At 40.8% G+C, this 23,225-nt stretch overlaps 1 protein-coding gene across 1 annotated transcript in view; it reads left to right on the forward strand.

The window, feature by feature from the left end:
• The window catches only part of eea1 (early endosome antigen 1), a 39,519-nt gene extending 17,158 nt beyond the window's left edge, over nucleotides 1–22,361 (forward strand). The window contains 21 exon segments of the mRNA XM_042334857.1: nucleotides 1,036–1,152; nucleotides 1,433–1,771; nucleotides 2,265–2,414; nucleotides 3,191–3,310; nucleotides 4,719–4,922; nucleotides 5,377–5,577; nucleotides 6,255–6,368; nucleotides 6,553–6,708; nucleotides 7,340–7,479; nucleotides 7,874–8,061; nucleotides 8,064–8,179; nucleotides 8,949–9,050; nucleotides 10,006–10,200; nucleotides 12,924–13,106; nucleotides 13,804–13,989; nucleotides 15,645–15,776; nucleotides 16,125–16,310; nucleotides 17,098–17,336; nucleotides 18,592–18,712; nucleotides 19,378–19,476; nucleotides 20,375–22,361. Coding sequence (XP_042190791.1) covers nucleotides 1,036–1,152; nucleotides 1,433–1,771; nucleotides 2,265–2,414; nucleotides 3,191–3,310; nucleotides 4,719–4,922; nucleotides 5,377–5,577; nucleotides 6,255–6,368; nucleotides 6,553–6,708; nucleotides 7,340–7,479; nucleotides 7,874–8,061; nucleotides 8,064–8,179; nucleotides 8,949–9,050; nucleotides 10,006–10,200; nucleotides 12,924–13,106; nucleotides 13,804–13,989; nucleotides 15,645–15,776; nucleotides 16,125–16,310; nucleotides 17,098–17,336; nucleotides 18,592–18,712; nucleotides 19,378–19,476; nucleotides 20,375–20,497 — 3,411 coding nt within the window. The 3' untranslated portion in view covers nucleotides 20,498–22,361.
• The last annotated feature ends 864 nt before the right edge of the window (nucleotides 22,362–23,225 follow it).

A 23,225-nucleotide genomic window follows, 5' to 3' on the forward strand; every position in this document is an offset into this window, starting at 1 on the left:
TCTAATGTCATTCCGCCATTCCATTATTGATGTGTCTTCCATACATGTTTGACTGAAGCATTCTTAGTTATTGCTTGCCAACTTTCATGATTCATGGTTGAATGTTTTTTCATGGAAAATTGGAGGGTTAAGTTCTGACCACAAGTTGAAGTCAGATTTAATTGAATTTCTCGTCATTTCTCATGCTGCTGTCGCTCATTTTCTGGCACNTTTTTTTCTAATTGCTTTCCTGTGGAGAAACTTAAACTTGAGGTAAAATTTTATCCCTCTCTTCACCCCCTCTTAAAATAAATAAATAAATAAATAAAACTGGGGAAAATATATCTTAACTGTTTGGTCAGCTTTTTTTTCTCGAATTCCTGTGTACAACCATTGTAACTCACTGCTTAGGTTTTGATGTCACATTTATTTAGGAAAGAAACTGCATCTTTTAGTATTAAGCAATCATTTGATGGAGCTCATAATTGCAGGAATTTATGCTTACAATGATCCTACAATAACACAAGGCCCACTTACTTACATCAGTAACTTCATAAGCGAAATTGCTTCTTTATGTCCTGCTGTGCCATGCAGCTGTTGTGATTTCCTCTTGATGTGTTTGTCGGCTAATATCAGTTTAGTAGCCAAAGGTTACTCATGTGGAAAGTCTGACATAGCATCATAAAGAACTGATAAATTGAATCTGTGTCTGAAATGTTTGTCTGCTCTATGTATATCTGAGACAGATCACGAGTAACAAATATCTGGACTTATCTACTGCATTCTACACAATTATTAGTAACGCTTTTTTCTATTCCTTTCGCCCACAGAATATACAGTCGATTCACTTTACAGTATATTCTGTGAAGCGCTTTTAGACGTCTTGAAGATGTAATAAGGCGCTATATCAAATGCAAAGATTATTATTACTTGTTTTTATGGTGAATTAGCCTGTGCCTGATTGAAAAATAACTTAACTATTTTAAATAGCAATAGTGTGTGTGTGTGTGTCTTATATATATTTATGTATTTTCGGTTTCCATCAATTATTTTCAGGCCACTATCACTCAACTGAAGGCACAGGTCGCTAAAGCTCCTGAAGAAGCCTCTATCCATTTGGAGGAAATGCAGAAGGTGCGGAGTATGTGTGACGAATTACAGCAGCAAGTCCAGGTAGGTCAGGGATGCTGGCTCCAGTCAAAAGCTGCATTCAGGTCATTCATCTACAGTCACCTGTACATGCAACTTTGACAGCTTGTCAATTCTGAAAACCATTGCAATCACACAGATTACCTGGTTTGTTTTGTTTCATTTCCTTAACCTACGTCACTTTGTAATGATACTAAGTGCTTATAAAAAATATTATTATTTCAGCGCTCTGACACTCGTAAATCCGGATATGTCATTGTGATTGCACTTTTTTCTTTTAAAAAAAAATCCCTCTTAATTTCAGAACCTGTCAGCAACATTGTTGAAGAAAGAGGTTGAGTGCCAACAATTGCAAGACCGCCTGACTGAGGAATCGTTAAGTAAAAAGAGCGTCCAGACTAGCCTGCATGAGAAGGAGCTGGATCGGCAGCAGGTTCAGGCGAAACTCTCGGCTGCTGAAGGCTCTTTGCAGAGAGTACAGAACGAGTTAAACGAGCGCGGGGACATGGGCCACAAACTGAAGGTTGAACTGTCAGAGGTGGAGACCAAACACCAGCAGCTTCGTGCTGAGTTCAAGCAGGTGCAGCAGCAGAGAGAAGAGAAGGAGCAACAGAACCTTCAGCTGCAGAATGAAGCCAATCAGGTTAGATAGGGTTACCTTAAGATGTCAGCAGTTATTGGGGTGTACCTTCAAGAACATAAGGGTTTGTTAGACGAAAGAAGACTTGTATTAAGAAAATATATTCTGTGAAGTTTTGAAACGTCTCGAAGACATGATAAGGCGCTATATCAAATGCAAGGATTATTATTAGCAGTAGTATTAGCTACAAACATACATACTTTTGATATAACTGATATTGTGTCACCCTTACATTAACTGACCTCAGGCTTAGGCTCTTTGGAGCCACGTTGATGGCTATTCCTTGAATTTTTTTTACTTGTATGAACTGTTACTGGTGAATTGTTTGCCCTGTAAGCAATATAACATCAGACAAATAATGTTAAAAGGTTATTTCTTCAGAAAGTTATTGTGTGACACGGTAAACGGGGTCAACAATAATTTGTTTGAGTAACTGCTCACTGACCTAATTGCACATTCAGGAAAAACCCAGCTGATTATGTTGCTTGATTCGCAGCTGCACGCTAAGCTCCTGGAGACCGAGAGGCAGCTCGGAGAGGTTCAGGGCAGATTGAAAGAGCAGAGGCAGCTCTCTGGAGAGAAGCTGAAGGACAAGGAGCAACTGGTAGCTGACCTACAACTCAAACTGTCACGCACAGAGGAGCAGGTAATCATTTAGCAAAAGCCTTGTGACTTGTTCAATCCCGTTATACTCTATCCTTGATTTGCCTTTAGCCAAAATTGAGCACAGTAGGAATAAAACTATTGTTGTCAAACTGTAACCCACACAAAGTTCCTGTGCACCAAACAACTTTCTGGTCACTTCCGTACCTTGTAATAAATAGGAACCTGGCTGTTGTTCGATTGGGGATCGATTGCTTTTCCGGGGTTAATAATCCCTTCAAAATAATTAAGTAAATTATAATTTGGTCATTCAATCACGACTGTTTGTGGGACGCTGCTGTGCGTAATTGTGGAGTCCTGTAGCTCAGTGGTTAGAGCACTCGCTTTGCAAGCGAGAGATCTGAGTTCAATTCCAGGCAGAGGGCGAAACCTTGGGCAAGTTTCCTTACTCCACACAGAGCCTAATAATAATCCCTCCAAAAAAAAAACAATAATAAATTGGTCATTTTCAGTCCATGACTGTTTGTGGGACATTGCTGTGCGCAATTGGCTGCCGCGTTCGCCCACAAATATACAGTCAATTCACTTTACAGTATATTCTGTGAAGCGCTTTGGGACATCTAGAAGATGTGAAAAGCACTATATCAAATGCAAGGATTATTATTATTATTATTAATTGGCTGTTGCTTTTCACCCACAAAATATAGTCAATTCACTATACAGCATATTCTATGAAGCGGTTTGAGACGTCTCGAAGACGGGATGAAGCACTATATCAAATACACGGATTATTATATCATGTATATATGGTTATTTCAGATAAAGGAAAATGTAGCTGCTGCAACTGAAGTCCAGCATCAGTTGGAGAAACAAAAGCAGCAACATCAGGAGCTGCAGACTACTCAGCAGACATCTACATCTCAGCTGCGGGAGGCACAGGTGAACCAACTAGTGTTTTTTTCCCCCATGCTGTGAGTACACAGCATTCAGGAAACCCCATAAAACACCCAAATAATTGAAAATAGTGAGTTGGTCTGTGGCATGTAAGGACATAAGAGCAAGGGGGAAAAGATGAAACATTGGAGGAAAAAAAATCTCAACAGAATATGCCATTCATCTTCTGGTGCAGATTAGTGCATTGCAGAGTAATTGGCAACTGCAATCTATTGCTGGCTTTTAGCATGCTGTAGTTAGCATGTTAGCAGTGGAATTTTTTATAAATATATATAAATATGTCTTCCAGACACCTGCTCAATGAAAACCTTTTGTTGTGCTGCTCTAAATAGGAAAGAAAGCACGTCTGAGTGGCACGGGGCCAGGGGTTTACTGCTGGCAGCTGCAGGGCTTCAATTTGATTGCTATTTTAGTGAGCTTTTGTAGAGTCCTGCAGTGCAGTGGTTAGAACGCTTGCAAATCAAGAGGACCTGGGTTTGATTCCTGGGTAGGGCGAAACCTTAGCAAGTTTCCTTACTCCACACGCCTCTGTTCACCTAGGGGTTAGGGCTTTGCAGGGGTAAAAATTCCTTCAAAATAATAATTTAGCCACTCAACCCATGACTGTTTGTGGGACGCTGCTGTGTGCAATTGGCTGCCGTGTTTCACCCACAAAATACACAGTCAATTCACTTTACAGTATATTCTGTGAAGCGCCTTGAAGACATGATAAGGTGCTATAATCAAATGCAAGTATTATTAATGTGAAAGATGCTGTATGAAAGGATTTGTTAAGTTTCAGAAAAACTAATCTTGTATATATCGGAAGCCTTTTATAACATGAGTGATTTCAATACAAAATTTCCAGAGGAGAAATGTTTCAGTAATTCCATATCAACACTTTGTACAATATATTACATAGCAAGTGGGTAATGATTAGCAGGTAGATTCTAATCGATGGTGTTAGGCGTCATTAATTGTGAGTGCAAAGTTTGTGAATAGTAGTGAAAGTCCCTTTTGCCTTTTTATGTTAATTACAGCCTTGAACTACATCAGGTTTTCAATCAATGCTGGAAGTTTTCCATATCAGTAAGGTGGTTGACCTCGGTGTTCTTCTATTGTCCTCTGTCTGTCATTGATTTCTCCCACAAAATACACAACACTTTACAGTATATTCTGTGAGATGTCTCAAGGGTGTGATAACGCACTATATCAAATGCAAGGATTCTTATTATCGATTGTCCACAATTTATTTTTGGGATGGGATATTCTGGCTCTCTAATTGGAGGAAAATACCTCTGATCACAGTCTGTGGTGAAAGGAGTTTCACAGAAGGTGCTTGTATTTTCCTTTTTTGAGGTGATGCTGTATTTTTTTGTTGTACGCTCACACCGTGTCACAATCATTGTTTCAGAACGACTTGGAGCAAGTGCTGCGGCAGATTGGAGACAAGGACCAGAAGATCCAGAACCTTGAGGCCCTCCTCCAGAAGAGTAAAGACAGTATAGTCCACCTCGAGACGGAGAGAGAGGAGCTCTTTGCTAAAATCCAGGCTGGCGAGGGCGAGACCGCAGTGCTTTCTCAGCTACAGGAAAAAAACCATGGGCTGCACGATCAAGTAAAGCTACTCCCACTTAGTCCTTCTCTCTCACCGCCCTCCTCGCCTTCTCTCCATCCTGGACCCTCCCTCTGCCCCAGCCTGGGCATCCTCCGCCAGGCTCACCGTGGGACTTGGCGATGGTTGTCACAGAGTGGTCACCCCGACTGCCGTGCCCTCCACTTTCTCTGCAAGACATCCCCGTCTATTATTATTAAGGCCCTGAAACTGGAACACTCTTCCTCTGTCCCACCACCTTGCCCCCTCCTTCCCATCTTCAGATCGCGCCTAAGACCGTCCTCTTCGACCATGCCCGCAGTCACCTCTCCTCTCCCACCCCCCCGGCTCAGCCTTGTGCTCCGCCACTGTCAAGCGCTCTGGGACGCTGCCCTGCATGAGGGGTGCTGTGTAACTGCAAGTTGTTGACTGTATAGCGTTATAGTGTAGGTTGTAATCCTTCGGCTGTGACTGCTAGGTTGCCCAGTTGACTGAGAAGCTGAAGAATCAGAATGAAAGCCATAACCAAGCGCAGGAGAACCTACACAAACAGGTGCAGGAGCAGAAAGCCCTGCTGCGAGCCTCGCAAGATAACTGCCGCTCCCTCGAGTCCAGCATCAGCGATCTCAATATTCAGCTGAGCGAAACCAAGGAGAAAATGGTGCAACTTGATACCCAGGTACATCAGCAACCCTTTGTAGAGATGTCATTTGTTCCATTTATCTCAGTCCAGTGTTTGGTTTTGTATTTTGTCCATCACTCTTGCTGCTTTGGGGAAAATAATAATAATCCTTGCATTTGATATAACACCTTACCATGTCGTTGAGACGTTTCAAAACGCTTCACAGTATATACTGTAAAGCGAATTGATTATATTTTGTGGGCAAAACGTGGCAGCCAATTGCGCACAGCAGTGTCACACAAACAGTTGTGGGTTGAGTGACCAAAGAAGGAATCCGGTTGTTAGTTGATTGGTGGATTGCTTTTCTGGGTTAATAATCCCTTCAAATAATAATAATTTGGTCACTCAATCCACAACTGTGGGACATTGTTGTGCGCGATTGGCTGCCATGTTTCGCCCACAAATATACAGCCTTTACACATAAAAGTATATTCTGTGAAGCCCTTTGAGACGTCTAGAAGATGTGATGGGTGCAATATCAAATGCAAGTATTATTATATCTATCTTGTAAACTGCTTTTATAAAAATGTCAAAATTTTAAATGAATGTTGTCATTTATGTTCAATGCAGATCTCGTTGACTGGTAACACGGAAGATGTCATAAATACTTGCAGGTGTTGGATTTACTGATTCCCATTGATTATACCCTTGTGTTCTGCTTATTAATATTTCAGGTTAAAGCCAAAACTGAGCTGCATTTGTCCGCAGAAGCAGCCAAAAGTGCTCAAAGAGCAGACCTGGAAAATCATTTGGAAACTGCCAAACACGCACTACAGGATAAAGAACAGGTACGATAGATTAACAGGGCCAATGGTTGGTGTGAACAAGGTCAAACAGTTTTCATTCTAATATGGGTCATCATCATCATAATAATAATTCTGTTTCTCTTGTATAGACAAATTAAATGGAAATGAATATGTAGTGTAATTGACGTTGTTGAATGATACTAAAGTCCTCATTGTCTTTCCTCAGGAACTCAACAAAACACAGGCTCAGCTTGACGAGGCTGCTTCAAAGCTGAACGAGAAAGCAGAGTGTTGTATCCAACTCGAAACTAATCTGAAGGAATATAAAGAGAAACAACTGATTTCTGAACAGAAGATAGAACAGTTTGAAACCCAGATTAAGGTTGGTTGAGTGCACAAGGATGCTTGTTTCTGGGAAAATAATTGCTCTGAAATAATGGAAATGTTTCACTTCAGTTATATCTATTTTCCAAGACGTGTGTGCGTGTGTGTGTGTAAATGAAACAGGGTTGTCACAGAATATTGAAACAGCATTTTCTGTGCTATTCTTTGGCCCTGTTCCATTTAACTCTTGACTAGTTGTTCAGGGCCAGAAAATGCAGTCTGGTGACTAATCCTGCCACATTATTCTGTGGAGCTTATGCCCATCAATAATATTGCAGCAGAAACCTGAACCAGCATAATAATAATAATACTGAACTGATAATAATCCCTCATTAAAAAAAACAACAATAAATTGGTCAGTTCAATTCACGGCTGTTTGTGGGACATTGCTGTGCGCAATTGGCTGCCGCATTTCGCCCACAAATATGCAGTCAATTCACTTTACAGTCTATTCTGTGAAGCACTTTGAGACGTCGAGAAGACGAGAAAAGCGCTATATTAAATTCAAGGATTATTATTACCATGGTTTTAATTAGCACTTTGATATGTACTTCAGCAAAAACATTTTTACCAAGCCTATTAAGTTAAAAAGAAGATGCTATGCAATAATAATAAACTTATTTTGTTAGAAACTGGAATCTGATGTTACGGAGATGAAGGGAAGCAAGGAATTGGCTGTAAAAGACTTTCAGCAGCTGAGAAAGCAGCACAGCGATCTGGAGATCCAAACTAATGAACTGCACAAACAGCTCGATGCTGAAAAGGAAAGGTAAGCAGTGAAATTGCTGCATAAATTAGTTTAATTGATTTGTATGCAAAGTTTGCTATTTGCTTGCCATTTCGACAATTCCCCCAAATAAACTTGGTCACTCACTCCATGGCTGTGCGCAACTGGCTGCCGCGTTTGCCTACAAATACACAGTCACTCCATTTCACAATAAATCCTGTGAAGTGCTTTGAGACGTCCTTCTGATGTGATAAAGCATTATATGAAATGCAATGCCGATTATTGTTATTTGCTGCTTTTTTTCCCCTTGCCCACATCTGAAGTGTCATGTGTAATAAAACTGACATGTGTTTGTATACTCTTATTGGTGAAATGCCAATACAGATTTTATTTATTTTATTGAAAAAGTTATTTAATATTTTGAAACTTCTTCCAGCGTGTGCAGTACAAAACTGGACCTGCAGAAGAAGTCTGAAGTCCTGGATGAAATGAGAAAGCAGGTTACGGACCATGAGAGAGAAACTACTGCCTTTAAACAAGATCTTGAGACACACAAGGAAGAAGTCAAGAGACTGCAGGCTTCATCGGTGGAACTTCAGGCATTGAAATTAGAAAGAGAGACTTTATCAAAGAGTTCGAGGACACTAATGGCCACTTAGCCAATGTCACCGCATCCCTCAAGGAAGCACAAACTCAGCTGGTAAAAGATCACCAACTGTGGGAAGCTACTCTGGGTGAAAAGGTTGGTTTATGTTACCATCATAAGTTTTCTGCAAGGCGAGGGATCAAAACGTTAACCGAGTAGGGAATGAAGAGTCTGGTTTAACTGCTGTAAAGTTTCACCTCTGGTGTAAAAAGTGCATCTTTTGCAATAATTTACGAGTCCTAAAGCGTATTGGTTAGAGCACTCGCCTCGCAAGCGAGAGCACCTGGGTTTGATTCCCGGGTAGGGTGAAACCTTAGGCAAGTTTCCTTGTTCCTCTGTTTACCCAGCAGTAAGTAGGAACCCAGTTGTTAGTCGATTGGTGGATTGCTTTCTGGGGTAATAATCCCTTTTTTTTAAAAAAGTATATTTTGGTCACTCAACCCACGACTGTCTGTGGGACGCTGCTGTGTGCAAATGGCTGCCGAGTTTGCCCACAAAATATACAGTCAATTCACTTAAATAGTAAATTCTATGAAGTGCTTTGAGACGTCTCAAAGACATGATAAGGCGGTATATCAAATGCAAGGATTATTATATTTAAGGGTAATTTTTTATATTTTGAAAAATTTAAGCAAAACTGTGGTTGCCAAGCATTGAACTTTTTAAAAATACTTTTTGTACTAATATGTAACTAATTTGCTGGTGAGATAAAGTTTATTGGTTTGAACTCTGAATAATATTCTGATTCTATCAATTAACAACTTTATGGGAAGGTGCTCCTGGTATCTCAAAGCTGATTGTAAAGGCAAACTATGAACTGTAATGTCCTTGGACTGTCTTCTTTAGAAATATTTTTTTTATTCAGGACAAATTTCATCAAGAAGTTAAACAAGATTTGGAGAAAAAAGTTGAGAATGCAACAAACGAAGTCAACGAGCTTAAGAGTTCAGTACAGAAGAGAGAGGAGGTAAGGACAGGAGTTTATAAAAAGAATTGTGCATTTTATGAGTGAATTGGTGTCCTCAGAATATAACTTGCTCTTAGTTTCACCCAATAAGTTGACGTCTGGGAATTTAACTTCAAGTGAGTGAGGATGGCTCTTTGCTTTCAAAACCCATATAAAATGTCTCTTTGTCTGCACCTTCTGCCACATATACTGGATCAGTTGCTAGAACTCTTGCCTTTTGAGATAGAAAAGTTCAAGCTCCACATGGGACATTGAGCTCACAGTCTTGGCTAACACTCTAAATGCAGTCCTGGATATCTGCTGCATTGTTGGAGGTGTAGTCTTTCGAATAAGCAGTTAATCTGAGGTCCTGTCTGCCTGTTCAGGTGGATGTTAAAGTTCCCATGGCACTATTGGAAAAAGAGGAGGAAGTTTCTCTCTCCTGGTGTCTGCCAACAATAAATATTTTTTAAATTGTTCATTTACTTCATGGCTGTTTGTGGGCATTGCTGAGTGCAAATTAGCTGCATCATTCACCTACCAATAGTTTCCTTCCTCCACACGCCTCGGTTTACCTAGTAGTACATTTCGCCCACAAATATACCATCAATTCACTTTACAATCTATTCTGTGAAGTACTTTAAGACGTCTAGAAGATGTGAAAAGCACTATATCAAATGCAAGGATTATTATTAGTAAGTAGGAACCCTTGTTAGTCGATTGACTGATCACTTTCTGGAGGTAATAAACCCTCAAAAAAAAACACCCACAAAATACAGTCACTACACTTTACAGTATATTCTGTGAAGTGCTTTGAGATGCCGCAATGATGTGGTAAGGTGCTATACCCAAGGCAAAGATTATATTAAAAAATGATTTGCATCTAAGAATTCTGAAAGAATATTGTTGGAAAAGAAGAAACCAGCAGTTTTGTACATTGTAAACAAAGAAATGTTGGTTGGTTTGTTTGTTGCAGACTGAAAGGCAGCTGAGAGTTAACATTGAGGCACTGTCAGCGCAAAGCTCCGAGCTGCAAAGCAGTTTGAAAGCAAAAGAAAAGGTAGAAGAGCATCTTCAAACAAAGCTGAAGGAATTGCTTGAGTCTTCTGATCAGGCAAGGAAGCAATACCAAGCCCAATTGGAAGAGTTAACAAATGAACATTCTCAAAAGGTATGAATGGACGAGATTTTTCCATAAAATCAGTTATTATGTTTGACATTAATTTCTCTAAAGCACATTACTTTTTTTTCTCTTTCATCATGTCTTTGAGATGTCTCAAAGTGCTTCATGGAATATACTGTAAAGTGAATTGACTGTATATTTTGTGGGCAAAACCATGTCTAAACTTGAGGGTAATACGCAAAATCAAAACATCTTAACATCCATCACAACATATAACTGAAATGAAGACCAGTAGTTTTACGCCTTATTTAGCCTTTTTTCCCTCCAGAACAGAAACCGATGTTGAATTGGTTGATACCTGCAAATCTGTTTCATACAGATTTAATCCTGGAGATGACACGTGTGGAGTTAAACTCTATATGGTGTCTTCATTTTCCAGTATTGAATTAGCATTATTGCTAGAAGCACTAGTGTACTTTGACTTTTACTTTCATAGGTAAATGTTTGCTATTTCAATGTTTTCATAACAAATGAGTCTTTATTTGAACAGTTCATATTCCTTGCATTTGATATACTGCCTTATCATGTCATTGAGATGTCTCAAAGCCCTATATCCAAAGCAAGATATACTGTAATCAGGATTGATTTGTGCATTTTGTGGGTGAAATGCAGCAGCTAGTTGCACACAACAGTGTCCCACAAATAGCCAATGACCAATTTTATTTAGGGATTGATGTTTAGGACACCGACCGAAACTCGCACCATTTTTGAACAGTGCCATGGGATCTTTAACATCCACCTGAACTGGCACAAAGGACCTTGATTTAACATCCCATCTGAAGGATGGCACCTTCGACAATGCAACCCCCATCCCCCCGCGTTGCATTCAAGTGTCAATTTAGACTGATTTGAAGTCCCGATGTGGGGCTTGATCCCACAAACTTCTCACTCACCGGTGAGAGCGAGCGTTACCACTGAGCTAGGCTGATGGTTGTGAATTCCCCAGTTCCAGTGTACTATGAGGCCACTTAAAACTACCATCATTATGTATTAATGTAATAAATAAATATGTAATAAATTATATATAATACATCACCTAATGCATGATTTAATCCATGTGACAAAAGTTTTATTTATGCCGACATTCTTACATCTGTGTGTAATAAAATTATATGTAAGTTTTTCTCATAATAGGATGTATCGAACGTAAAACAAATTTTAGGACCTTAATAAATGTAATCCTGTGCTTTTAAACGTTATACGTTTGCACAATTGGTGGGACTTACACTAGTGATGCAGATTCCAGAGGAGGAAATACGTTGGCTTGAGTTTCTATTTTATATTATATTGTAATGAGAGATATTTCTGTATGTATTTCTGTCTCGTTTGCTACTTCTTATCATGCTGGGGTGGGTTGTGAACAGACATTTTGTCAAGAACTCTCTCACTGACACAACATAAGGTCAGTCACCTATTATTACCCTCAGTTTCCTCAAATGCCTTCCCAATAGTCTAATCACAGAGTTCTGTATTAATCTGTTTGCTCAGACTGCCTCTTCCAGTATTACAATACGAAATGTGTTAAGAGTCAACTTAGAGACTTATTCATTAATATTTACATCACACAACAGTTTTTGTTGAATATTTTCCCCAGTAAGGGGAGTTATTTATATAACTGAATTCCTGGGTACATTACAGTGTAGTTGGTTGTGAAAAACAAGTGAAAGGTTAAAGAGTCTACATTGTGATCTTTGGGCAAGACATGGACATGATGTGCTTGCAATGCCTTGCATTATAATATACGCTCCTTTATCAGCAGAACTATTGTACAATAACAGTGCACCCTGCCTCACTACTGAATCCCATAGATGAGTGAGAACCGCAAGTGTGCAAGAAGAGTGTCTGAGAGCAAAGTGAATTGGGGATTGGCGACATGGCGAGAGGGAAGGAGGGAGCGAGTGTTCAAGTGTGAGAGAGAGAGGCAAGGACTAACATTACAGGCAGAGGGGAAAGTGTAGCAGTTGGATGCTACGTCACACAGCAATTCACATGTCAGCATGTCAGCTGCCATCTGGTTACCTTGTTTAAAATCATTCTCAAAAAGGTGCATTGTCAAGGTCATTTATTACATCAATAAACTAATTGTTTTGACTGCTGCAGCAATGTAGCTAAATACCTAATGCTGCCTTCAGCTACTGTGACCTTATAATAGTTTGTCTTGGGAAAGATTACGACATAACTTGTGTCAAATAATACTTAAAAAAACTAATCTTTAGGATTTTAATACTTGTAATAAAAATGTGACTTGTGTATATCAGTCGTGTAATATATTTCACTCAGGATTTGTTGTGACTATTGGAAAATTCAGCTTTGTGAGAAGATTATTTGAAATCCAGGTGTGGATTCACACAGTATCTTATTCACAGAGGCAGAGTTATGGTTGTTTGGTACAGTTGCAGTTCAGAATGTGCCTCTAAGCTTGTTTTCAATGTATAAACTCAATTAAGCCATGATGGGCCCAGATTTAATTTGATCGATTATAGTTGTTTGCATGTGTGATGGTAGAGAGAGCAAAGGGAAGGGAGACTGAAGGCAAATGTGGTTAAGAGACGTTTGGCAGATCGCTTTCCGGGGGCTGTAATCCCTCCAAAAAAATTGAACAATCCACTTCAAGTATATTCTGTGAAGTGCTTTGAGACGTCTCAATGACGTGATAAGGCACTATATCAAATGCAGTATTATTGTTAATAATAAACTCATTTTGTGTTCAGGCAGAGACGTTGAGCAAACTGCAGCAGCAGGTGGCAGACCTGACTGAGGAACTGAGTGCAAATCAAGCCAAGCTCTCCGAAATCCAAAAGGAATATGAAACCACTCAAGCCAATTTGGCCAAACTTCAGTCCGATATTTATGGAAAAGAATCGGAGCTCTCTTCAACCAGGCAGGATCTGAAGGTAATGCCTGTAGCAACATCTAATCGTCAATAAAAATCAGGCCAACCGTTATAACACTTGCCCACTTTATAGAGAGAATTGTAAGATGTATTAACCTAATATAAATCACTGTCAAATGTATTATTCATTTTTGAGACTGATGGAGGATAAGAACGCTTCACAGTGGCGGAGCATGACACCTAGCCGGCGGAGGGGACCATAGGCATGGTCGACTAGGAAGTTCTTTAGTCACGACCTGAAGATGGGGAAGGAGAGGGCAATGCGGAGGGATAGAGAGAGAAAGTCTTCCAGATTTTTGGAAAAGCAGTTGATCAACCTCTGAAGTGTTGTATCAAACACACACCTCCAAAAACAATAAACAATAATACAGTATATTCTGTGAAGCGCTTTGAGACGTCTAGAAGACGTGAAAAGCCCTATATCAAATGCAAGGATTATTATTTCTTTGAGATGCTGATGTGAGTTTTCACCTGTAAGTAAGGATTATGTGTAGAACGAGTCTGTCTTTCACACTGACTATAATAATAATCCCTGCATTTGATATAGCGCCTTACCGCGTCTTTGAGATGTCTCAAAGGGCTTCATAGAATATACTGTAAAGTCAATTGACTGTATATTTTGCGGGTAAGACAAATAGTAATTTGCTCCAGTAAATTGTTGGAAAGTAACAAATAATAAAAATATCTTTACTATACAGACCAGAGAGGAGAAATTGTCCTTGGCTCAGGAAGACCTCATTACCAGCAGGAATCAAGCAAATGTCATGAGTCAAACAATCCAGGAACTGAAGCAGGCCAAAGCTGCGTTAGAAAAGAATATCTGTAACAAAGAAGCTGAGATTAAGGACACAGAAAAAACATTATTGGATTCGCAGAAAGAAAAGGTAATGCTTTGCAGAATTGCCTTCCAATTTCTTCCTCTTACTTGGGGTACATCACCCCACTCAAGGTAGACATCTTAACTATGCCTCCTTACTATCTGCTGTACAAGTTCAGCACTACATCTCCTATCAGCAACACCACCTTGTATTTAAATAGCGCCCCTCAAGCAGGGTAGCGTCCCAGAGCGCTTGACAGTGACGGAGCCCATCATACACAGCCGTCCGATGCAATTGCAGCCATTTTGACCTCACTGCTGAATGCCATAGATGAGTGCGAACTGCAAGTGTGTGACACCAAAGTGAGTGGGGGATTGGTAACGTTGTGAGAGAAGGAGGGAGCGGGTGTTCCAAGTGCGAGAGAAGACGAGGAATGACGAGGTGTGCTTTTTTTTGATATAGCGCCTTACCACATCGTCAAGATCTCAAAAGCGCTTCACCGGATATACTGTAAAGTGCTTTGACTGTATTTTGTGGCGAAACACTTTACAACCAATCCTGTGATGCACTTTGAAATGTCCCGATGACGCAAGGTCAAACGCCAGGATTTATTAATGTTATTGAGAAATTCAGATGTCATTTGAAGTCCTGTAGCTCAGTGGTTAGAGCACTCGCCTTGCAAGCGAGACACCTGAGTTCAATTCCAGGCAGAGGGCGAAACCTTGGGCAAGTTTCCTTACTCCACACAGAGCCTAATAATAATCCTCCAAAACCAAACACAATAATAAATTGGTCATTTTCAATCTACGACTGTTTGTGGGACATTGCTGTGCGCAATTGGCTGCCGCGTTCGCCCACAAATATACAGTCAATTCACTTTACAGTGTGTTCTGTGAAGCGCTTTGAGACGTCGGGAAGACGTGAAAAGCGCTATATCAAATGCAAGGATTATTATTATTATTATTATGTGAACACTCTGCTCTGTCGGGTGTGGGTACTGCTATTGGCCACAAGGTGGAGCAGCAATGGTGTCCTTCGAGGGGAGGGGAGGGGGAGGGGGTGAGAACAGTGAAGAGGAAGATGTATTCTCTTCCGGTTTCAGATCGAGGAACAACCCAATTTGCCGTGGACGCTTTCCAGACGAGCTCATTCTCTCTTTGGTAAAGGAGGACAGGCAGCGCTCGGTCCGGAAGGCAGTCGGAGAGTATTTACAGCTGAGATGTTAAGATTTTTAAAAAGAAACAACCCAGAGAGGGAAATAAAGTGATAAACTTATCGGAGCAATTTATAAATTGTTGAGGCTTGTTTGGTCATTTATAATTCGGTCACTCAACCCACGGCTGTTTGTGGGACGCTCCTGTGCGCAATTGGCTGCCGCGTTTCGCCCACAAAATACACAGTCAATTCACTTTACAGTATATGCTGCGAAGCGCTTTGAGACGTCTCGAAGATGTATTAAGGCGCTGTACCAAATGCAAGGATTGTTGTTATTCTTTGTGGAAGGTACAAAGTGATTTTTCTTGTTGATTGCTCTCTTCTCTGTGCTCAATCATGTGGGCAGATCGGGTTAGCTTCAGTATGCAACTGTTTAAGGAAACTACGGAGAACAGAAGTGACCTTAGGGTATAACAGGAAATGCATCACTTAAGATAAGAATTTGCTTTGATTTTCAGAGTTGGTTTGTGTTAAAAGAAAACTATAATGTAACTGTTTTGTTACAGGCTTTGAAAGAAGAGGAGTTGGCAAAAGCAAGTGCGAGAGCCAGTAAACTGCAGGAGGTGAAGGAATCACTGAGAAAGCAAATTGTTAAACTTACTGAGGATCTCAGAGTCAGCAAAGAAGAGTCTGAGAAGGTTAGTCTGAGACCAAAACTTCAAAATCTCAGCTAGAGTAACACAGAGACAATACAGATGTGGAGTCCTGTAGCTCAGTGCTTAGTGCACTCGCCTCGCAAACAAGAGGCCCTGGGTTCGATTCCTGGGCAGGACAAAATGTTGGCAAGTTTCCTTACTCAACATACTCTGTTTATCTCGCAGTAAGTAGGACCCAGTTTTTATTCTGAACATGAAGTGTTACCAATAGTGCACCATTGAATTTTTTGAGTGCAATCCTGTATTGCACAAATAAAATAGCTTTTGATTTAACTTGCTAATGAACGTGTTTGAGACGCAAACTGTGAGCTTGTCGGTGTTTGATCACAGGAGTTATCGGATCTGAAAGAAGCTAAACAGTTGCTGATTCAGCAGAAACTGGAAATTCAGGGTAAAAGTGACGGCATCAAGTCCATGCTGGACCAGGAGAAGAAGGATCACCAGCTCGACAAGAACAAATTGGAGAAAGTAGAGGGAGAACTGAAGAAACAGTGTACAGAATTAGAAAACAAATGGGTTAGTAATCTCCAATCAGATCATGGTGGAGCCCACATTCATTATAATAATAATAATCCTTGCATTTGATATAGCGCTTTTCACGTCGGGAGGACGTCCCAAAGCGCTTCACAGAACACACTGTAAAGTGAATTGACTGTATATTTGTGGGCGAACGCGGCAGCCAATTGCGCACAGCAATGTCCCACAAACAGTCGTAGATTGAAAATGACCAATTTATTATTGTTTTTTTGAGGGATTATTAGGCTCTGTGTGGAGTAAGGAAACTTGCCCAAGGTTTCGCCCTCTGCCTGGAATTGAACTCCGGTCTCTCACTTGCAAAGCGAGTGCTCTAACTACTGAGCTACAGGACTCCACTATAATTTGCATTATAATTGCATTGCACTATAATTTCCATTATAATTTGTTTGAGGAATGTGTTTCGCAAGCGAAAGGACTTGGGTTCGATTCCCGGGCAGAGCAAAACCTTAGGCAACTTTCCTTACTCCACACACCTCTGTTTACCAGCAGTAAGTAGGAACCCGATTGTTAGTCGATTAGTGGATTGCTTTCCAAAGGTAATAATCCCTTTTTTAAAAAAACACGTGGTCACTCAATCCACGACTTGTGGGACCCTCCTGTGTGCAATTGGCTGCTACGTTTCTCTCACAAAATACACAGTCAATTCACTTTACAGTATATTCAGTGAAGCGCTTTGAGATATCTCGAAGATACAATAAGACACTATATAAAATGCAAGTATTATTATGTAAAGACTGTTGTTTTCTCCCCCCTCCTCCCACTATAGCAAAGTGAGCTGAAGGATAAAGATACACAAAGGAAGAAACACGAGGAATCCGAGGCCAAACTGAACATGCAGATAACCGCGCAGAATGAAAACATGGCCACACTAAAGAAAGAGTGGCAGAGCAGCCAGCGGCGGGTCAGTGAGCTGGAAAAGCAGACTGACGACTTGCGTGGGGAAATAGCTGTGTTGGAAGCTACAGTACAGAACAATCAGGATGAGAGGAGAGCACTCCTGGAAAGGCAAGTCTGTGGTTGTTTGTGGGACGCTGCTGTGTGCAATTGGCTGTCACAAAATCTCTCACTCACAAAATATACAGTCAGTTCACTTTACAGTATATCCTGTGAAGTGCTTTGAGACGTCTCGAAGACGTGATCAGGCGCTATATCAAATACAAGGATTATTATTAATATTATAAATATCATTTTGTGTTGACTATGTGGCTGTTTGTGGACCATTCCTGTGCACAGGTTGGCTGTGCCTACAAATGCACAATCACTGACTGCACTTTGCAGTAAATCTTGTGCAGTGCTTTGAGATGTTCTCCCGATGTGAAAGGTACTATATCAAAGCAATTTTGTTTTTGCTTTGATTGTTATTTGTCATGGAATTTGACTATTAGATAGCAGGATGATGACTTTACTGAACAAAAACTAACTCCAAACTAATATTCTGTTACCTGGGAGTTGAATGCTGTGAGTTGGAAGTTGGTTATGAGCTCAAAGTCCTGATGTGGGGCTTGTATCCACAGCCTTCTGACTTGAGAGGTGTGAGATCTTCACAAGAGCATCTTTACAGGAGTTGCAATTTAATTGGGAAAGAAAGTAAAACCTTGAACTTTATTGAACATGATTTACAATAGTTGAATTTCAGTATCTTACAAAAAAAGTTTAACCTTATAATAATAATAATCCTTGCATTTGATATAGCGCTTTTCACGTCGGGAGGACGTCCCAAATCGCTTCACAGAACACACTGTAAAGTAAATTGACTGTGTATTTGTGGGCGAACGCGACAGCCAATTGCGCACAGCAATGTACCACAAACAGTCGTAGATTGAAAGTGACCAATTTGTTATTGTTTTTGGTTTTGGAGGGATTATTATTAGGCTCTGACTGTGTGGAGTAAGGAAACTTGCCCAAGGTTTGGCCCTCTGCCTGGAATTGAACACAGGTCTCTCACTTGCAAAGCGAGTGCTCTAACCACTGAGCTACAGGACTCCACAATAATAATTTATAATAATAATTTGATATAGCGCCTTATCAAGTCATCTCTTCTCTTTTCACTGATGCTGGTCTGGCCAGTTCTGATGATGGGCCACACCTGACATGTTGTCTATTGCAATTTCTGAGTATTACATTCAGAATTTTGCCACACCCTTTTCTATGAAGCCAGTGTTGCTTCACTGTGTGAAAGATTTTCCATTTGTATGCCTTAGTGAGTTGTATAACCTTTTATGTGCATGTTTTTTTTCCCCTCTTATTATTCCATCTAAAGGTGTCTCAAGAGCGAAGGAGAAATTGAGAAACTCCAGGGGAAAGTGGTGGAGATGAGAAGGAAGTTAGATGATACCACAGCTGCTATGCAGGAACTGGGGAGAGAAAACCAGACACTGCAGGTAAGACCCGCAGTGAAAATTCATCTGTGTTTGTGTAAGGATTTTTATCTGAAGTCTTTGAAGTCCTCCACAGCCTTGCTCCTCCCTACCTCTGTGACCTGCTAACTTCATGTAGACCTGTCCACTCCTTCCACTCGGTGGGCTCCGGCCTGCTCCACGTCGCCCGCCCCATCATCTGAGGTCAGGTTTTCAGCCTATCTGACTCCACTCTCTAGAACTCCACCCCACAGTCCCTTCGCCTCGCTCCCTCCTTCAAGATACGTCTCCAAACCCTCTTCGACCACACCTTCGGTCACCCTCCTACCCCTACCCTGAAGCTGATCTGAAAGCACAAATTACCACTGTTCCCTTCTGTTTCTCCTTGGAATGGTTTGTCTTGAGATAAATCCGCATTTCCTGCAAACATTTTTATCATCTCTCATTCTGAATAACACTGAGCAGCTGAAATATATTTATTTTATTACCACATTCATGGTTGATGCAGATGTAACTGACAATGTGCTTCAGACTCCTACCCATGGTCCTAGTCTCACATTGGTTTCTTTTAATTGCTTAACGAGAGAGTTAATATAAACAGGGTCTCTGGGTTAACAACATTGACTGTTTTAAAAAAATAAAATGTTTCCATGAAGAAATTAAACTTGCAAAACTTTCTCTTTTGTCAGATTAAACAGACACAAACAATAAATCGGAAATGGACTGAAGACAACGATGTGGTGAATTGCATGGGCTGTGGCAAGGGATTCTCAGTCACGTTAAGAAAGGTATGCGTTTACTCATTTTAATCCACTCATCCAAAACCATAACAAATTACATTTACACAATGTCTTTCAGGTTGGGTGGACAGTCGAGGATTTTGACCTGAGATGGGGGTTGGTTCAGGAGGGGGGCAGGAGGGTGCGGGTAGGAAGGTGACCGAAGGTGTGGTCGAAGAGAAGGGTCTTGAGACGGCCTTGAAGGAGGCGAGGGAGGGAGCGACGTGAAGGGATTGTGGGGTGGAGTTCCAAAGGGTGGAGGCAGAGAGGCTGAGGGGGTGGGGACATAGCAATCCACTTCCAGTAAATTAAGTTCCTTTTTATAACGATAAACCAATCTGCCTCACGCTTGACTTCTCTGAGTCTAACAGCATGAATTAATTCCCTTCAGACTTTTCCATAGACTTTTAAAGTAAGGAAATGAAGAGAGATTGAGGTCCTGCATGATTGCAGAACCATTAGACTGTGACCAGGGTCAGACTAAGTGGTGTTCTGATCTTTACAAGACAGGAAATAACTGGATTGTATCCATTCAATGTTTTGGGCTTTTGTTAACAAAGTCCTGATGAAGATGAAGATAATAATAGGGAATTCACTTTACAGTGTATTCTGTGAAGTTCCTTCAGACGTCTTGAAGACTCGAAGACACGAAAAGATGCAAAATCAAATGCAAGGATTATAAAACAAATTTGTCAAAACGTGCAAAATAAATTCATGCCCCTAAAGACCTTCCTCTTCGACCGTGGTCACCCCCGACTCAGCATTGTGCTCTGCCACTGTCAAGCACTCTGGGGGATGCTCCGCTGTGTGAGGGACACTGTGTAAATGCAGGTTGTTGTTTTGATGATCTGGCGTGCCAGTGTAATCCAGTTAATAATAATAATGATAATAATCTCATTGATTTCAGCATCACTGTCGACACTGCGGAAACATCTTCTGTTCTGATTGTTCCTCAAAGTCGGCCTTGACCCCCTCTTCAAAGAAGGCAGTACGAGTCTGTGCTACGTGTTTTGAAGAACTGCAGGGATAAATTGGTCCTTTGAATTAGCCTCTATTGAAGAATCTGTATTCACTAATCTCGTATTCATGCACTCGTTTTGAACCTTTGTTCAAAGTTGTAATAAATCATGTCCTTGATAATAGTTAATTTCAATTGGTAAAAGTTTGATGTATTCAGCTCACACCCAACTCCACCCTCACACCTTGACCAACGTTCTTTATGGTTTAGCTTATAACAGCTAACACTAACCTCTGCCAATCATGCTGAAATTAGTTATCAGTAAATGTAGATGAGGGATAAATGCTAGTCAGATATGTGTGCTTTTGCTAGACCAAAGAACGTTAAGGGAAATAATTGAACAAGGGGAACAATTAGTGTTTCTCAATGCACTGACATGTATGTTCTTCACACAGCGCTAGGTTTGATGCTAGGGCAACCTTAATTAGGTTTTAATTTAAATTTGATCAAGTCTCTTCGAATTCATGCAGTCCATTAATTTCCCCAGAGTCTTTAGAAATGGGAAGAAAAGTCCTGGACATATAGAAGACTTGTTTTCATACAAATATCGTACCTTCAGCAAAGAATGTTTAGTTTTTTGTTGTGTCCCTGGAACCCTCTCCTGAGTTGTAATAATACCAATCTGGTGAAATGGGAGGAGCCGAGTTTCTCTCACACCGATAACATGCTTTAGTGAGGGGGAGGGAACTTTGGCTCCACCAGGGAAAGATGCAGAGGCATTGTATTAGAGATAGAGAGCACGTGTGGCCTTGGCTGAGTGTGGGTGACTCTCGTGCACTGGTTCCCCCTGGGCTGTGGGGCTCCACATCACCTCCCAGGCTGAGCTGGATAATCTGCATATATGTATATTTCATCTTTATCAAGATCTGGGAGGCCTTAGTGGGAGGACTCGGCGCTTTAAAGATGTAATTTTGATGTTGTTGCCGCGGCTTAGCTTCGTCTGAGTTCTTTATTTGTTCTCGCCGCTTGGCTTTGTGCGTACTCTGTGACACAGGACGCCACAGCGCCACTTTGACTCAGCAGCCACCAGGTATAATTGCAGGAAAATACACAAAACTGAAAATTACTCAGGAGAAACCCGAAAACAAATATGCCCATGTCACTCCCAGTAGCAAGCCTTTCCGCTGAAGTATTAATCATGTCTCAATGTCAATTGGTTATTGAGATCCTCTTGAAGCGCAGACAAACATTGTCGTTTTGTTAGTATAGAAGATATAGATAGATTATTAGTATAGACAGAAGATCAGCCGAGACTTTCACAACTGCACTCTCACAAGGTTCGTCAGCAGTTGTCCTGACGGAGAGAGGAGCAGCCTATAGATGTGCTAAAAGCCAAGACCCCTCCCTCACTCACTCCCTCCCTCACTCACTCACTCACTCACTCACTCACTGGCAAGAGCTCTATTTGCACTTTTGTTTTCCTGCTTTCGTCAAGAGGAATAGTATTTAGACCCGAAAATGCTCCCCCTCCCCCGCCTCTTGCCTTTAAGAAATTGAGCAATACTAAGAACCATGTTGATGACCACTGTGCACTTGTTGATGGATATTGTAAACTCTGTGGGTGAAATCCATATTAGTTAATTATTACAAAGTCCACATACAGTAAATAACAGCTGGCCCACAAAATAGTCAATTCACTTTACAGTATATCTTGTGAAGCGCTTTGAGACGTCTCGAAGACATGATGAGGCTCTGTAACAAATGCAACTATTATTATTATTATCTCCATTCCCTTATGTTTTATGGGTTTCTCACTAAACTACACCTGTTCCCGTGAAAGCTTTTACATTTGTTCTCGAAAAAAGTATTGAATGTGTAATTGGATTGTACTGAATTGGATTTTAGTTGTAAATAAATATTGGCCTGATTTTAGTAATTTATTATGTTTATATATTTTCCATGCACTTGTTAATAATTCTCACTGTTGCTGACTGCGATGAAAGGGAATGGCACTCGAAAAGGGGGAGACTGCCAATGTTAAGTACGCCAAGTTATCTTAAAAACCTTTATCTCTTCAAAGTTGAATTGTTGCCGATTGGGAAAATAACTTGTGGTTATCCATCATAATACACTCTCCCTACTAGACAGACTAGTGGTTAGCAAAACATACTAATTTAGTCACTTCAATCCATGACTGTTTGTGGGACGCTGCTGTGCGCAATTGGCTGCTGTATTTTGTCCACAAAATATACAGTCAATTCACTTTACAGTATATTCTGTGAAGTGCTTTGTGACATCTCCCAAGGGCATGATAACGTACTATATTAAATGCAAAGATTATTATTGTTATCAGACAGCCCCCTGACTGCTTGGCTGTTGCTGAGGTTTACTGGGATTGATGACTTCCTTGCTCCTGAATAGCAAACCTGCCAAAGGCTCGTTACTGGTTGCCTTACAGTGAATAGATTGTGAACAGAAGTGGAGGATTGAGTTCAATCTCCTTCCAGTCCCCCCCCCCCCCCCCACAAGGAAGCAAGTAGACCCCCTTGATATTGCACCTTGACAGCACCTCTATGATGGAGAAATCACAAGTAGGTTATTTTGGCCATAATCCAGTGTCTTATATCTCCTACGGCACAAGATGTTGCTCTTACACTGCCTGCAATTTGTGCTCAAAGCTGCTCTTTTTCTTTGTTCTTTGACAAAACCAGTATTGCCACTTTACTGAGATCTGCCCGGCAGATCAACATGAAATTGTAATTATTGCTTGACTAGAATATAAATCTCATTGCCTTTTACA

This window comes from Callorhinchus milii, unplaced genomic scaffold, assembly GCF_018977255.1.
Source record: "Callorhinchus milii isolate IMCB2004 unplaced genomic scaffold, IMCB_Cmil_1.0 Scaffold5, whole genome shotgun sequence".
Taxonomy (NCBI): Eukaryota; Metazoa; Chordata; class Chondrichthyes; order Chimaeriformes; family Callorhinchidae; genus Callorhinchus; species Callorhinchus milii.